General features: G+C 36.1%; 1 protein-coding gene and 1 long non-coding RNA gene across 2 annotated transcripts; one reads left to right on the top strand and one right to left on the bottom strand.

The window, feature by feature from the left end:
* Window positions 1-39: 39 nt before the first annotated feature.
* Window positions 40-12,280, top strand: ORMDL1 (ORMDL sphingolipid biosynthesis regulator 1). The gene is made up of 4 exons (XM_029224480.1): window positions 40-148; window positions 1,740-1,920; window positions 6,935-7,086; window positions 10,722-12,280. Exons 2-4 carry the CDS (start codon window positions 1,747-1,749, stop codon window positions 10,855-10,857), a joined length of 462 nt encoding a protein of 153 aa, XP_029080313.1. The 5' UTR covers window positions 40-148; window positions 1,740-1,746; the 3' UTR covers window positions 10,858-12,280.
* LOC114896481 lies at window positions 679-17,798 on the bottom strand. Its single transcript, XR_003793819.1, has 3 exons — window positions 17,753-17,798; window positions 2,290-2,385; window positions 679-943 (listed from the first exon to the last, which is right to left on the bottom strand). It is a non-coding gene; the product is annotated as an uncharacterized LOC114896481 (long non-coding RNA).
* Between the last annotated feature and the right edge of the window lie 62 nt (window positions 17,799-17,860).

The following is a 17,860-nucleotide window of genomic DNA, read 5'->3' on the forward strand; positions in this document are numbered from 1 at the left end:
CTGAAAGCTTCCGCAAGCTGCGCCGCGCCGCGCCGCGCCGCGCTGGGGCTGACCACTCGCGTTCTGCCTGAGGAGGCGCAGCCGTCGGCACTGCAGCCACAGCGGAGCTGATACTGCTCCGAGCCAGCCGCCGGGAGTGGGGCGGCGGGTGAGTGGGCACGAACGGCCGCCGGGACTGTGCTGCTGCCCGTGCAGTGGGGAGCTCCTGGCGGGCCCGGGTCGGCTTGAGGGGAAAGAGTGGACTCCTGCTCCGTCCGCGGCGCCCTGTCAGGACGTGCGGGCCAAGTGGCCCCCAAGGCTTGCCCCCCAAATCCCCGTCGTCGCGTCCTGGCCCTGACGGGATGTGCAGCTCCGAGAAGAAAGGGGCGGGGCGGGGGGCACTGTGGCCGTAGCAGCGGCGGCTTTTGCTGAGCTTCCAGTAGCTGGGAGCTCCGGCCGCCGGGGAAGGCTGCCGGTGATGGTAGCGGGGGGGAGGGGGCGTCGCTGTGGGTCGCCCGGCATCGCGAGGGCAGAGCCGAGAGGCTCTTCGCTCTCTGAAGTCATTGTTTGCCAGTCCTGAAGTGGCGTGGCAGACTCCGTGGAAGGGTTTTCTGGCCTGGGATAGAGTCAGTCTTTGCCTTCCAGCTCAGATGTAAATTTTAAGCCTACTTTCGAGCTTTTTTTTTTTTTTCTATCCTGTCGAAAATGGGAAAGGCATCTTGAGTGGAGGCACGTTCTAAGTATAACTTATAGCGTATAAAAAGAATGTAACATGCACGGTGGATGTTTGGATTGGAGGAACTTTTTACACATTTAAATCTGAGGCTTTTGCTTTGTTTCAGTGCAACCAACTTTCATCACCGTAAGCCTATAGATTTTTGGAGGGAGAGGAGGGAGAAGGGCCATTGTACTCCGGAACACTTGATGGACGGGGTTCGGAGAAATTCCTCTCTCAGGGCCAACTCTGTAATAGAAAGGGTTTATATATTTTTAAATCAGAGCTGTTCGAAATATAATGTAGCTCTGCTCCCCCCACCCGCAATCTCAGAAAGAAAGGAAGAAGGGAAGGAGGGGAAGAAGGAAGGAAAGAATGAGAGAAAACCAAAGTTTTAGGGAAGGTGACTAGAGTTAAAATACGCAGAAGAAAGACTCCTTGTTTAAACCTAATTGTATCACTAGGTTGAGAAACAAACCTTATCCCTTGACCATGTAAAATTTCCACCTCATTATGTTCCTCGCAGCTTCAGTACTCATAAAGGAGTGATTTGAACTCTGACCACTCTTTATGGACACAACACTACATTAAATGTAAGTCTGGCTACTCAGAACAGACTGGTTAGGTCAGCTTTGCTTTTTAATATATTATTCTGTTGGTAAATTTACCTCCTGAGTTTTCACTTTACACTCTTAAGAAAATGTAGGTTTTCTCTTTCAGTTTGCGTTTTCCTGCCCATTACTTCATTTAGTAAAACAAACATGCTTGAAGACAAGCTCTAGGAAAGGCATTTTAACTGTTTATTTTTTCAACAAGAAGCATAAAAATAAGTCTTGCTTGTCTTACTGGGGAGTTAGATGTTAAGAATTATTTACTGCCCTCGTCAGCATCTGCAAGTAGCATATTTTGGAGGGTCTGTTTGTTCTATTTCACAATGATGAGGTAAAAAAATAATCCCAGTAACACTTATTTTGTCATGTCAGAATTAGGAATATTTAGATTTCCAGTTATATCAGTGTTGATTCATCCCATTGCTTTCCTACAGCGCAAACATGAATGTTGGAGTTGCCCACAGTGAGGTGAATCCAAATACCCGTGTAATGAACAGCCGGGGTATGTGGCTGACATATGCTTTGGGAGTTGGCTTGCTTCATATCGTTTTACTCAGTATTCCCTTCTTCAGTGTTCCTGTTGCCTGGACCTTAACAAATGTTATACATAATCTGGTAAGAATTTCACCTTATACTGAACACTTAAGGTTTAATGATTTTACAGAGACTGGGGCAAGGCAGGAATGGGAAGGTACTGTTTTGCAAGACGAAAAGAGTTGTGGAGATGGATGGTGGTGATGGTTGCGTAACATCGTGAATGCACCAAATACTATTGAACTGTACGCTTAAGAGTGGCTAAATGGTCCATGTTATGTTAGTGTATTTAAACACAGTTTTTAAAAAAGCTTAAAGTTTTATGTTACAAAGAAGAAAAACACATGACTCAGTTTTTTTAAACAGTTTGATTGAGATATAAAATTCACCCATTTAAAGTGTACAGTTCAGTGATTTTTAGTATATATGACAATTTTGAAGAATTCTTACCTGGAATAAGATTATGTTTGTCCTATCACTTTATATTTAAACATTGGACCCTTTTCGTAAGTAAGACATTTTCTTCTCCTGTTGGTTTTGTAAAATCTGAAAAAAAGTAGGGCATTTTAGCAAAAATTATAAGACACTGTAATTCAGGCCACTATAATATATTGATTAACCAAAATGTATCAGAGGAAATAATTATGTTTTTTGGTTAACTGGAGTCTAATGAACATCTTTGGTTTAAATCCTTTCTAAATTGTATATATATACTTTTCTATTTCAGTACCGAAATTTTGAGCTTAATCATATCTTATATGATTCAGAAACTTATGGTGCCTTAGCTTCTTCCTGTTGACTATTGCTCTTTTGTATTATATGATAGCTCTACAAAGTACCAGAGGTTAGATTTACTCTACTGACCATATTATGCAGCCGTGGAAATTGCCTGTTTAAAAACAAAACAAAACAAAACGTGATAGTGACTTTTCTTGTCTTTAACAGCCTATTAAAGTAGAATGAAAGGGGAGAAATCTGGTTAATTGAGACTTTTAATTGAATCCAGATTAACTATATATTTGTTTAAAGATCTAACCAAAATGAAGAGCTTAGAACTTTAAGACAGAAAAATGTAGGAGAAATAGGTTTTTAAAAAATTGATATTATTTATATCTTCTGGAAAGCATTTGAAGTTGACTGGAGGATGACAAAGATGATGTGGTAGAGATCAGTGAATGTCCCTTTAGTCCATTTTATGTGATAGACTTTGGAAGGACGTGTTTAAAAACAGTTTTTAAATAGTGACTTCTCTGAAATATTTGACACTAATCATATCCCTTTTATTGGAATTCTTTTCCTTTGGCTTCCATGGGATTGCTTTCTCCTAGATATATTTCTGATCTTTCCTTTACTATTTACTCTTGCACAGTTTTCTCTTTTCCTCTCTTAAATATTGCTGTTGTCAAGGTTCTTTTTTTTTTTTTTTTTTTTTGCGGTACGCGGGCCTCTCACTGTTGTGGCCTCTCCCGTTGCGGAGCACAGGCTCCGGAAGCGCAGGCTCAGCGGCCATGGCTCACGGGCCTAGCCGCTCCGTGGCATGTGGGATCTTCCCGGACTGCGGCACGAACCCGCGTCCCCTGCATCGGCAGGCACTCTCAACCACTGCGCCACCAGAGAAGCCCTCAAGGTTCTTTTCTTCATCTCTTCTTATGATATATATTTTATCTAGGTTACTTCATCTATCTGTATTTTCAGTTTCTACCTGTTAAATGATGATGACCATATTAATATTGCCAGATCACCTTGCACCTTAAACCAAACAAGTATAAATTGAATTCATTCCTGATATATCCCTTACCACCCACCACAATCTGTTCCTGGATTTTGTTCCTAATCTAATCTAAAGGTACCACTATCTGCCCAGTAAGCCAAGCCACACAGCTGAATGTCAGAGGTAAAGTGATTAATATAATGTATTATCCAAACTGAGACTGTTTTGAGAGTAAAAGAGAGCTCTAGTAATAACTACTCCAAGAGAGTAAGTGTAAATCAGGACCACCCATGGCAAACTAGTATATATAGTCACCCTAGACTTAGGGTAACTCTTTTTCCTTTATATTCCACATCCATTTAGTCAAAGCCTTGTCTATTCTACTGCTTTACTGTCTTCAACTTGATCCTTATGGGCATTGCTATAATTTCATGCTCTTCTTTCCCCTCAGGTAGATTACACCAGTAGATCAAGTGGTCTCTTTGACGCTTCTCTACTCTACTTTCCTTCATTCCAATTTGGCAGGGTGATATTTTTGAAATTCATGTTTGTTCAGGTCACACTCTTAAGTCCTTCAGTGATTCCTTGTTACATTCATAGTAAAATCCCAAGTTCTTTGTGTGGCATACAAGACCAGTTGATAATACTACAGAGGCAAGAAAGAGACCCAATCTTAACATCTCTCCAAACACAAGCTGTGCTCTACAATAATGAAAATCGTCTTCTCTCACCTTTTTGCTTTGGCTTAGGCTCTTCTTCCACTATTTTAATACCTCTTCCTCCTTCCTACTCTGCCTGGCTAATTCCTGTTTCTCCAGGAAAACTACTCAAGTGTCACCTCTTCTAGGAAGCTACAAAAGTCCCATGCTGCATTTTTTTCATGAATTTATTATCCTTTTATAATTAGCAGTTTATCTTTCTTTTGTTTTTTAATTTATCTCTAAAGACCTATTTAAATGTTTGCTGAATAAATTAGTCTGTTCTCACATAATTTTCCCTTCTCCAGTGGCACATGTATTAAATGTACTTTAGAAGTCATCTCCTCCCTTCATGTTTTCAGTTGGTTGACTGAGACTGAGGCACAGTATATGGCCATGGACAAAGGACAGGTAATGAGAACAAGTAGGGAAGCAAACTTCTGACTTCTTAGTCCTCCACTAAAAACCTGACTAACCAGCCATAGATGTGGCAATTACATGATGCCAAATGTAAATTTATTTTGAAGTTAGCCTACATTAAACCAATTAAAAATGTGAAATACCTACTGCATGCTTTTAAACATGGGAAAATAGACCAAATATGGGAAAAAAGAAAAAACATGGTCTCTGTCTTTCTGAACCATATAGTAGAAACCTACAGCAATTGTTTTTACTCAGTGCTACAGTTCACTCTTAGAAGTTTTAATACTTCACAAAATTCTTATCCTAGCTTTTAAAATGAAAGAGAATTCTCTTCATTTTGAGTCAGTAAATATTTGTTAAGGGCTAACTATGAGCTATATATACTTTTTTCCCTAATTCTTTTAATGTGGGTATAAATCATCCATCACTAAAATTTTATAGAAAAACTATTAAAAATAAAAATGGAGTAGAAGATAAATGGTTAGATAAGATTTTATTCTTACTCTTTAAAAAGAATACATAAATTATTTGAATATTATATTCTGAACACTGGTGAGTGTATGTGGTTTGAAGTAAATAATTAGAGGACTGTTCTTCTTTCTCTTTGACAATTCTAACACATGTATGGTCTAGAGTAGAGATTCTTAACTTTTTTGGGTCACATTCTCCTGAGAATTTGAAAGCATACAATTTCTGTTTCATAGTCTCTTTTAAAACCTATGTGAAAATGGTTTCTTGCTTACAGAATAAACATTCCTTGGCTTAATGTCATCTTGGCTTAATATCTAATACTTGCTTTGTATGAGTCCTTGTTCCTGAGGTAGTCAGGCTAATGGGAAAACAAACATTATGTAAACAACTTTAAGACAATATGTTGTGCTATAGTAAAAGTATTTTCAATAAAATTCTATATATGTACATAGGCAACAGGTTAATTATTGCTAATGAGAAGGGCTTCACTAAGGAGTTATCATTTGAGCTGAACCTTCAAGACTGAGGTAGGTGACAAGGAACCATCAAGGCTTTAGCCTCAGCAACAAGGAACCTTTCTCTCCTCTGCATTTCCTGAGTACTTTGATTGTACCTTTGATAGTAATTTCTGCCCTACATTGTAGTTGTTTATGCATATCTTTTTTTTTTTCTTACCATCTCTTAGAAGATTGAACTTTTTCAAGGCATTGGACATGTCTTGTTCAATTTCATATATGCATATAGGTCCTGTGTCCTGTACATGTTAGCCACTTATTAAATGTTTGTAGAGTTATATCCAATTGAACATGAATCCATTCCTCTGTTGCTTAAGTGTTACTGTAGGTAAACAACTTTTAAATTGCCTAATGGAATAACTAGGAAGCAGACAGACTAAACTTTGAAAAGAAGGGCTCTCTTAACCTAGTAGAATAATGTAAAATTTCAAATCACTAATATTTCTATTTTTTTACATATATTTATTAAAAGTTGAAGTAAAAAAAATGATATCACATCATGACTTTAATAAGTAAAGCTGTTTCATGACCATATATAGGCTTTATTCTGTTACCAGTGCCTCAGACAGTGATCCTGCAATGAAGCATTAACTATCAATCTAAATGGGCATCTCAAGTAAACCACATCTAGTATACATTGGTTTTTTTCCCCTAATTAACCACAAAATTAGATGCTTAAACATATCGCTGGACAGAATGGCTTTTAGTAATGTTTTTTACTTTGATTTTTAAAAACTAACTTCAAAAGACACTATTGAGGAAAAGAACTATTGAGACAAAAACAGTCCTAATATTAAATATTTTCAAAACAATTTTCCCCGATACAGAGATTTTGTTTATTATTATTTTCCAACTTGTATGTTTTTATCATTTTATAAGTATCATCAGATTTACTATATGACACTCTAAACTTTCCTACACATTGGAGAAAAGGTAATTCTATCTCCCAACAGGAAATGTGTTAGAAAATCTAAATGTAATGATGCAAAGCTACCCTGATGGTACTTTTCGTTTCTTTTCAATTTAATAGGAGATGAAAACAGGTTACTTTTAGTTGACTTAGAGTGGTTTTCAGCAAATAATATTTGCATGTAAGCCCCTGGAAGTTTTGTTTTACTCTGAAGAAACTGGCCAGTCTTTCACAATATGAAATCTTATAACTTGAGCTGTCAAGTTAATCACGCTCTCTGTCACAGTCTGCAACTGTCTTAATGCTAACTGGCAAATACTAATTTTGTATTTGATATTTATTATATACCCCCTTGCTTGTTTTCCAGGGGATGTATGTATTTTTGCATGCAGTAAAAGGAACACCATTTGAAACTCCTGACCAGGGTAAAGCGAGGCTCCTAACTCATTGGGAACAACTGGACTATGGAGTACAGTTTACATCTTCACGGAAGTTTTTCACAATTTCTCCAATAATTCTGTAAGTGGTGGAAATTTTCAGGTATGAGGAGGATTGGATGAGAGGAAGCCATCCTTTTATTAGATTAAATTTGAAATAGAAACAGAATATTTTGTTGAAAACCTATATCAGTAAATTGCTACTTCATAGAGATTATAAAATACAAGCAAAATTTTTAACAAGCTGGTAATAAACCAGTTTTCACTTCAGTCAAATATATATGGAGACAACCTTACATGTTTATCAGTATGAAAATACATTCTAGAATACAAGTTAAATATATTCTAGTTCATGTCTTTAAGCTGCTTGCAAGAATACTAAACACATAGTCTTGTTCTGTATTCTACTATCAGATTAATCTCCATAAACAAGGATTTGGATGATTTCAGATGAATTTCATTGACCACCTGCCACATTTGGATGTTCAGACTCCTTGGGAGAGACAGTATGGTTTAGAGAAAAGAGAGGTTAGGCTTTCATTGTAGGACAGACCCGGGTTGAATCCTGTACCTATCACTCAGCCTGCTTGGTTTGCTCATAAATAAAATTCTAGCCAATGGTACCTAACTCAATCTGATGCTGTAAGAAATAAATGAGATAATACCTATCTGTAAAGCATCTAACCTTATATATGGCATGTAATTTCCTCCTATTACCTGATATTCAGGGTCCTCCACAAAATGGTTCCTACCTCATTTTTCCTTTATGTGACTATTTTACCCTCACCCAACTCCTACCTGGTCACACTCTTCTAAGCAGCATTTCTTAAATACTTCATGTATAGTCCTATTTCTATGCCTTTGTTCAAGTCATTTTCCCACCTGAAATGCCTTCTCCTTTCTTATCTGTCTTATTTTTCTTTCAAGATTTAAATTGTGACCTTACCAGTGAGGTCTTTTCCTTAGCAACCAGCCTTCAATGATAATGCTCTGCTTTGAAATCCATAGCAGTTGTTATATATCCCTTATTTATTGCCACTTTGTATTATTTCTCTACTATTATGTTTATTTCTGCAAAGAATTTGTAAGTACATAGATTGCTTTGAATTCCACACTCAGTTGCTTTCATATAATGGATGTTTCGCATATATCCTAATCGAACACTCAATACCACAAAGGAGATACATATATATAGATATATATCTCTCTCTATATATAGATATAGACATAGATTTATATATCCATTATAGAATCAGTGCAGTCTGCAGCAGCTGGAAAGACTTCTTGGAGGCATTAGAATTCCTTAAACTAGGACTTAGGGTAGGTTTTAGACAGGTGTTTAAGTTAGGGAAGACATTTTCAAATGAAAAGAATAAAGTAATCATAAAGTGGTAGATTTCTTTTTCCTTATATTTATAGCACTTGGGAGGAAATTTTTTAAGTTTTTAGTTGTTTTAGTCCCACATAAAATTCATGTCAAAAGAAAAATTATTTGCATGGCCTAACAAAGATTAATGCAATAACAAGAATAATGGTTATTCAAACAGCCCTAAATTTGTATTTTAGCTCTACTACTCTCTAGCTATGTGACTTTTGGCCATATTACTGAAAGTCTCAGTTTCCTCATCTATAAAATGTTGAGGATTGCATTATAATACAGTTAACCCTTGAACAATGTGGGGGTTATAGGCACCCGCCCTCTGTGCAGTTAAAAATCCAAGTATAACTTACATAGTCAGCCTTCTGTATCCCCATTTCCACATCCTCGGATTCAACTAACTGCGGATTGTGTAGTAACTGTGGATCATGTAGTACTGTGGTATTTACTATTGAAAAATATCCATCTGTAAGTGGACCTCATTGTTCAAGTGTCAACTGCACATGTAAAAAGCCTGACATATGCTGAATTTTCAATAGAAGCTATCACAAAAAAGGTGCTATCACTTAAAAGGCTATCGCTTAAAAGCCTAACTAAGAGGTACCTGTGTACAACACCCATATTTCTTAAAGTGTACTTTTGACCAACAGGTATGATTTTAAATATTCTGTGATTAAATTCCTTATATAACTGAGGAAAGAGCATTAAAGCCATCTGTGTAGCATTGATATTTTTCAGAGTGCATTTACATTTTCTTATTTGATCATTTGTCAGGTAGGTAGGATGAATAATATTATCCCAGGTTTTTAGATAAACAGATTCAAATGCATCATCTTCATCCAGATCTTGTAGCTAGTTGGAATCAACAGCCCAGGTTAAACCCTAAACTTCTAGCTTCTAATACAGGTCTCTATACCCTTCGGCAGATAAATGCTACCACACTGATTCCTACCTGGGTTTTGCATCCCCTTGGAGGGTTGTGTAGGTTTTTGTAAGAGTCAAGTAATTTTCATATGATCCACACACACAATCAGTTTTTATTAAAAGACATAAAGGAGACATATGCTATGAGGAGGAGAAGCCATTCCAAGAAGATTTTTTATTTCTAACATATCAGATTACAGATTAAACCTGTAATGATGATGGGAAATTAAATGAGCTTACTGAATGTAAATGGTATACTATATTGTTCAGTTAAGGAAGTATGAACAGTCTTCAAGTATATGAAAGCAGGAAGACAGGATTTAAAGTAAGGATTGAGGAATATGGTTTATTCTCAAGAATGAATTTTCTGACTATAGTTTGTGAAATAGGTGGAAGAGTATAGAATTTCTCAATTTAGATGGTTCTGAAAATAATGTGTACAGCTCTCTGATGTTTTTAGTTGTACTTGGAAAATAGCTGTTCTTTTCTAACCATATTACACAAGATATTTATCACTCCTTTAGAGGAAACACTATTAAAATACTTTTCTGTGTACTCTAAAAGTACTAATTAGACAAACACCCTTGTGCATAGTAACTTCTTAGTTATCATCAAGTAAGGTATGATGTTTTAGGATACTCTTTTAGTGGCCTCATGATGTATCTTCATTTTGATGTACCCTTGGGTCAAACTAGGCATTCTGACTCGATGATCTGTGGTCTTAAAGGTGGCTTAGGCTTCTTAAAACAAATTCTCGGATATTGGATGTCTTTGAATATATATATACATATGTTCGGTTATAGCAAAACAGCTGGAATTTTACAATAGTGTCTCTCAAGTTTCCCGTTATACTGGTTATATACCTGTTAACTTCAGTATGGAAATGAGAACATCAAAAGGGCAGTCAAGTATTTGTTTTCTTTCAGAGATGCTAAACTCTACTAATGCACTAACACCTGTTTTTCACAACTTCACAGCAGTAGTTTTTAACCTTTTGGTGGGTCACAAAACCGTTTGAGAATATGATGGATGCTTTGAATCTGGACTTTCTCTTCAGATATATACACATAGATACAAAACTACACCTGAAGTTTCAGGAAGCACATGACCCCTAGTTTGAAAGCCTTCTGCTTTAAAGACTATAGTAACTGTCTTGCATTAAATACATTTAACACGATTGCAGAAAAGCAAAATGTGCATATATGCCTCCATTAAACAAATGTTTAAATCCCAAATAAAATTAAGTTACGCCCCCAAACTAAAACTTTTGCTCTTGTTTTAGTGCTCAAAGAAATGGTTCTGCTTTTAGGTATTTATGTTTCAGTGGCCTTTTTCCTACCTTTAAATATTTAAAAAATTCTAAGTAATTTCACTTTTAGATGTTATATATATATTCTTAACTTTTATTTCTACAGATATTTTCTGGCAAGTTTCTATACGAAGTATGATCCAACTCACTTCATCTTAAACACAGCTTCTCTCCTGAGTGTGCTAATTCCCAAAATGCCACAGCTACATGGTGTTCGGATCTTTGGAATTAATAAGTATTGAAATGTGTTTTGAAACAACAAAAATTTTTACAGCTACTGAGTTTTCTGTAAGGAAGGAATGGTTACTAAACTGCACTGTTTCTGTGATAATGTGAAATGAGAGGTAGCTACATTGGAGAGCCAATTGCTGGTTCTTCATATTGCTGTTTTGAAGTGCAGATTCTTATGAGAAGATGCCTTTGTTTAATGCATCTGGTATCCTTCTGTAGAAAGGCTTCAGAGGCAGGCTGGGCAGGCCCAGCTTATAAGTTAAATGGCTATAAAGTAAAGGTGTAGTAGATAAATCCAAGGAAATAAGAGATTTATAAGAAACTAAGTCCAGCTTAGCTTATAATGAATGGGCATTATGTTAAGAGAAGAAAATGTTTAATCATTCAGTCATGGTCAGTTTAAGCAGAGTTACATGTAAACCAGAATCATTTCTTTACAAGTTTATTATAGATTGTTTTTATTACCATGCATATTCCTTTTGTGTTATATAAGAGGATATATATCCTCTTGTTTTATACAAACCAATTCCTACCTTATGAATGTACTTTTTTGGTTTTGCAGGCTCAACATTGTGTTGATAGATGAGTTCATTTTTACATTTATTAATTTACTGAGTTCATGAAGGTCCACGACTGATTGATGATAGGAGATAGTTAGGCACCTTAGAAGCAGCCTCTGAGTCGGCCTTCTAATTTTGGAACAAAGTGGGTTTTGCTGCCTTTCCAGATACAAGGCTGCTAACCTAATTAAGAAAATAATTTATTTCTCGTAATTAAAGTATATGGTAACTTAAAGGTCTGCTGATTTGGTTGAGCAACCTAATTGTTGAAGTCTGCCATTCTTTAGCGATGGAAATTTAAAATGGACAACTACATAGCCAACCTGTGATCTGGCAGAAACTGCTTCTCTAGCAATACTATCAGAGTAAATAATGGAGTCTTTTTTTAGCAGGTCTGCAGTAAAAGATATCTTAGTCATCCTGCTCTCAATCTCCATACTTTGCCCATTAACATTTTGCCTGTCAATACATGAGTCTTAGTATAGATAACTCAGAATGGTAACTATTTCCAAAGCAGCAACCGTATATACTGAATCCTTGTGACTTAAGAGAAGCTTTCTATAGTTGCTGACATTAATTGCAAGAAATAACTATATTCTACTTTGAGAAATAAACATGTCAAAAAAAGTATATGTGGCGAAACTGAAAAACCTAGTAACATTTGTAAGCAAAACTGAGTGAAAAGAATTATAATACCAACTTAAAAATCAATTTGTTTCAAACTGACTTTTGAGGGTAATGATCATTGTTTTGTATTTCAAAAGTATTGAGTTTAGAAATCAGTTGTATGATAATGCTTTTGTATGTTTGTCTTTTCTCATGTATTTTTAAATAACCAGTAATCTATACTTTAATAAATTTTTCTTTGGTGTAAGGTTATTGCAAAAGCTTTCCAAAGTCAGTCATCGAGTTACACTTAAATTTTTCAAGTTATTTTTAAAGCAACTGAATTTGTAAAATTAAGGTAGCTAAAAAATATTCTTTTGTTTTTCTTCATTTTAAAGTTTATTTCAAAAGGCTTATATTTTTTGCACAGACTTCAGAGATAGAAATCTGCCTCTAATACAGGTCTTCTGCTGTTTTCCCTACTTTTGCCCTTCAGTGTTTTAAAGATATTTATTCAGTAGATATTTGAGGGCCCACTCTGTTGTAGGAATTTTTTTTTTTTTTCCCGGTACACGGGCCCCTCACTGTTGTGGCCTCTCCCGTTGTGGAGCACAGGCTCTGGATGTGCAGGCTCAGCGGCCATGACTCACGGGCCTAACCGCTCCGCAGCATGTGGGATCTTCCCAGACCGGGGCACGAACCCGTGTCCCCTGCATCGGCAGGTGGACTCAAACCACTGCACCACCAGGGAAGCCCACTCCTGTGTTCTTCTGACTTGCCCCATCCTTTTTTTTTTTTAAACATAGAATGGTATTTTTTAGGTTTATGTCACTATTGTCAATTAAACTAGAAAGATCCTGAAGGGGCATAGCTATCTCCTTAACTAATATCTGTATTAATTAGCCTTACAAAACTATATGATGCTAAGAGTTGGAAAAAGATCTTAGAGGCTATAATTCAGCCCCATCCTTTACCTTGAATTTTCATCAACCCTCTATTCAGTTTCATCGACACCTCTATTCAGTTCTGTGTTAGCACTAAGAAAGGAAGACTTACAACTTACAAGCCTGCATTTTTGTTATGGAATTTATAACATGTTTTACAATGAGCCAAAATTTAATCCTTATTCTGTATAACTCCTCAATTAGTTAACTTTTAAACTGTTATCAACAGCACTGAGTATTACCAGAGCCTTCACCATTTTCCATATGATATGGTTTCATATTTCTCCCATGATCCTGGTAATTCTGCTGTAAGTTGCAGTTTATTATTATATAGCCCTAAGCTAATTACAAGAGGTGATAGATGTGATGTCACTACGACAGTACCACTTCCCTTGTTCTGGATACTTTTTATTTTTAATGCAGCCTATTATTTTAGCTATTTTGAGAGCCACGTATCACTGATTCACTTTATGGTCTCTAAAACCTCAAGTCCCAACATGTAGCACTGTTCAATGGTGGCTTTCCCTTCATGTACGTATTTAATGGATTTATTAAAACAAAGTCTAAGATTTCTTATTTTTTCTATAGATCCCCATGTTGTTAGATTTTAGCCTATTGATTCATCTTGTCTAGCTGAAGGTGAATCTTCTCATGCAATATATTTCTCTTATAGTATGTTTCCTATTTTAGTATATATCACTAGTAAATATGACTCCAAAATACCCTCATGCTAATCCTGCAAAAGACAAATGCAGCAACCCAGTATAGACCAATGCAGTTTAATAATCTTTCTAACAGGACAGATAGAAAAGTGTAATTCCCAAAACAGTTACATGGATATTACATATCGATGTTGGAAATGTAAACAAATTTAGTAGTGGGAAGACAAGTCTAGGTAAAATAAAAGGAATTTTTGAGTAGCACTGGGCAGGGAAGTAAGGTAGGTAAGAGAATAGCAAAGATAAACCCTTTATTTTGCTTGATGTCAAAAAGTGAGATGTCTCAGGTTTTTATTTTACTCCCTAATTTCAGTTCCAGTTAAAAATGATTCAGCAGATAGTTTGTTATATGGGGTTTAAAAGCTTTTGTTTAGCTACAGGTGAATGTATAAGAATTATAAACATCAAATTTAGAATACTGAATATCTTGGGTATACAGTACCCAGAAAGCTCAACTGTATTGGGTGATACTTTAGCTCTTAAATTGGGTGTTGGGTTCACAAAAGTTGATTATATTATTCTTGACACTTTTTCATCATCTAAAATATTTCATAATTAAAAAATAGTTTAGTAAAAATATATTTGGATTTTATTTTATGTTCAGTATAGCAGTGCAATTTATTCTATTTCTTGACTCATTCAAGTCTTTAATAAACAACTAATGGTTATGAAAGTGGCTCAACCTGTAGCTCTAAAGTTCTATATAATTTTAAGTTAGCAGATAAGCCAATTTTATTACTATGTCCTTTAACTGCATAATTACATTGATAAAAATACATTCTTCTCAAATTCAAGAATATAAGTAAGGAAACTACATCATTAACACTAGAATGAACTCTAAAATATGAGAGGAATTTTATAATATATAAATATTCTGACTTTCCAACTATATAGTTATAAATTTTTTGACAACACTTTTTTGAAAAACTTGAAGATTTTGCAAGATAAGCATGCATTATCTTCTTCATTTTGTAATTTTTTAAATGGAAACAGAAGAGCAGATGATTTATTGGCTATTGCCCAGGAAAATACGAGTATACCGGCTACTACATGAAAACCTGATACAGTGATCCTGCTTTGAAACAGCTGTCCCTCCTTTGAATTATCAAACACATGCTTCTATCATGGTGCTTAATGGTCATAGGGAGTTTACGGAAGCAACAAAGAAATTCACCCTCTCCCTCTACTGCCAAAACATGTAGACCCCACACACTTGAAAAATAAGGTCATCTGAGTATGGCAAATTCTCAAAAAAATAAACACAATTACCATATGATCCAGCAATTCCACTTCTGGGTATATATCCCAAAGAAGTGAAAGCAGGGACTTGAAAAGATACTTGTACGACCCACGTTTATACCAGCACTATTCATAACAGAAGGTGGAGGTAACCGAAGTGTCCACTGTCAGATGAATGCATAAACAAAATATGGTGTATGTACACAATGGAATATTATTTAGCTTTAAAAGGAAGGAAATTCTGAGACATACTACCACACTGGATGAACCTTGACATTAATGCTAAGTGAAATAAGCCAGTCACGAAAGGACAAGTACCGTGTGAGCCCACTTACATGAGGTACCTAGAGTAGTCAAAGTCATAAGGACAGAAAGAATGGTGGTTGCCAGGGGCTGAGATGAAAGGGAAATGGGAAATTAGTGTTTAATGGATACAGAGTTTCAGCTGGGGAAGATGAAGAAGTTCTGGAGATGGATGGTAGTGACCGCTGCACAACAATGTGAATGTACTTATTGCCACTGAACTGTTTAAAATGGTGATTTTGTTAACATATATTTTAATACAATTTTTAAAAAGCAGTAAATTTGTAAAATAAGCATAATCGTTCTGCAAACGAAATAAAAAGCAAAATATCTTCCAAAGATGATACCTGATTGATGGTATTACCATTAATGAAAGAATGTTCCACATCAAAAAATATTTGTCAGCAAAGAAACTTTAAAAAGAGAAAGGCAAATGACAGTGTATTTTTAGCACAATCCAACCTATGAAGAACATAAGGCAGGTATGTGACTCAAGTGGAAAGGGGTGCATCAGGCCTGAAATATTAGCTGTTAAAAGCACCAAACTCATTTCTATTGCTTCCATTCCATTGTGCTAAACAATCATTATAATTTGGATCTGGCTTTCATTGTAATTTGATCAACACAGAGAAGGTAAGGATCAGCAAGCTCAACTATCCTAGACCCTCCATCATTTCTCTTAAGTTAATACATTAGTATTATGGGTTTTACATAGCAGTTTCTTAGCAAATTGAGTGTGTGACTCAGCACTACAGAGTGCAGTCACTTCCAGATCTGATAAACCAATTTCAACCTAAGAAAAGAATCAGATGTTTAAACCCAGTCATCACACCATGGTCCTGCTAGACTGTGGATACCGCCTTCCCCTGCAACTTTTCTCTCAATGCACATTTTCCATAATGCTGTATTGTAATTGCCTATTATTAGACTCAGTTCCTTGAAAATAGAAAATGGATTTTATCTTTGATCCCTAACAACTAATAAACTGCCTAGCACAAAGGAAAGAACCAATAAATATGCGATATGTGAAAATGAAATCCAGTTTAGTAAGACATAATTAGGGAATGAGTATTGTAGAGATTCTTCTATATAAAGTTTTCCTCTTAAGTTTACAAATGGAAAGCTAAGCAATAGCAGAGACAAAGTGAACATATTCAGAGCTTTCAATTCAAGTTGAAGTTACAGTGGTTAAGCCATATTTTCTTGAGAACGCCCATGAATGTGGCATTCAAACCATATGATGTGATCTGCATGAAAGCTCAGACAAGCCCCAGAGAGCATGCCTTTCCCGCAATAACTTCTCCAGTACGATAAAGAACATGGAAGCTTTATACCTTCACTTGCCAAATATGTGGGACCTGGTGTAAGTACCATTTCTTTCTACCACCCACATGCACTCAAAGAATAAAATATCTTCCTAATGTGTCCTAAAGTTTGGCTCTTTCACATAATGCAGCATTCAGACTCAGTACCAGCCAAGAGTGCCCAGTTAAGGATTCTACTATTGATACTACCAAACACAACAGGGATAACTCTTGACAGCACAGGAGAGTACTGGAACAAAGTAATTCAAGTTGCAAGAAAAACAATGCCAGACAGGAATGATTTTATGTTCAGAATAGATCACAGTGTATAAGAAAATAACTCCTGACCTATCATATGCAATCAGGATGACTACTTTTTCTTAACCTTTAGGTCTTAAGTTTTCTTTTTTCCTCTTTTGGGTCAACAACACATCCTAGGGAAAATATGAACTATTTAATCTTCTGTCAGTTTGAAAACAGACTCCAGAGCAGATGGCCTGACTTCTAATACTAGCTCTGCACTTACAAGCTGTGTAATCTGCAAATCACCCAAACTCTATGGTCCAGTTGTCTCATCTGCAAAATGAGGACAGTAACTACCTTATGCGATTGTTGTGAGGATTAATTAATCTGCAACAGTGCCTGGCACATAGTAAGTGCCACTTTATTGTTAATTATGGTTATTATTGTCACATAAATGAACTTTTTGTAAGTTCTACCTTAAAAATTCTTACTAATGTCCTGATAATTATAAATTTACATATCTGGAAATCATGAATTACACATCTGCCACTAGACCATAACTGTGACTTCCCTACCTCATACCAAGAGCTTCACACCATGCAAGGCGCAGATACATGTGCCAGTCCTGTCCAACCTTGCATTTATAAAGTCCTTGTTCAGTAAAATCTTAGCGCCTAGCAGGGAAGAAAAACAGATTGGGATAAATCTATTCAAATGGTAACAAGTTCACATACAAATAAAAACAAAAGAAAACTGAAGGAGGTACAAGAGGTACAAGGAGGTACATACTATGCTGAAGTACATACTTTACCTCCAGAGTAAGCAAAGTCATACTTTTCTCTCAGTGGTGTACAAATTCCAGCCTAAGGCAAAAACTTTTTTTTTTTTTAACGTAGCATAGTGTTTAGAACTAAATGTTATGTAGTCGAATCTGTGCTCGGTCTCCACTAGATCAGTCACTAGCCGTGTGACCTTATAGAATTCTTACCTACAAATCTGGGAGAATTGCTTGAGCGCACGATCTGGGGAATGAGAGCCTTTGTGCTTATATTTACTCGAAGAGTGACGCCTTCTAGGGTAATACCAGCTGACCCTG

This window comes from Monodon monoceros, unplaced genomic scaffold (assembly GCF_005190385.1).
Source record: "Monodon monoceros isolate NGI ecotype Baffin Bay Population unplaced genomic scaffold, NGI_Narwhal_1 Super_Scaffold_16, whole genome shotgun sequence".
Classification (NCBI taxonomy): Eukaryota; Metazoa; Chordata; class Mammalia; order Artiodactyla; family Monodontidae; genus Monodon; species Monodon monoceros.

Excerpts from the sequence above, each read along its gene's own strand:
- ORMDL1 (XM_029224480.1), top strand. The coding sequence starts at position 1,747 with ATGAATGTTGGAGTTGCCCACAGTGAGGTGAATCCAAATACCCGTGTA. Across the intron at positions 1,921-6,934 it reads CAAATGTTATACATAATCTG|GGGATGTATGTATTTTTGCA; the intron begins GTAAGAATTTCA and ends CTTGTTTTCCAG. Across the intron at positions 7,087-10,721 it reads ACAATTTCTCCAATAATTCT|ATATTTTCTGGCAAGTTTCT; the intron begins GTAAGTGGTGGA and ends TTATTTCTACAG.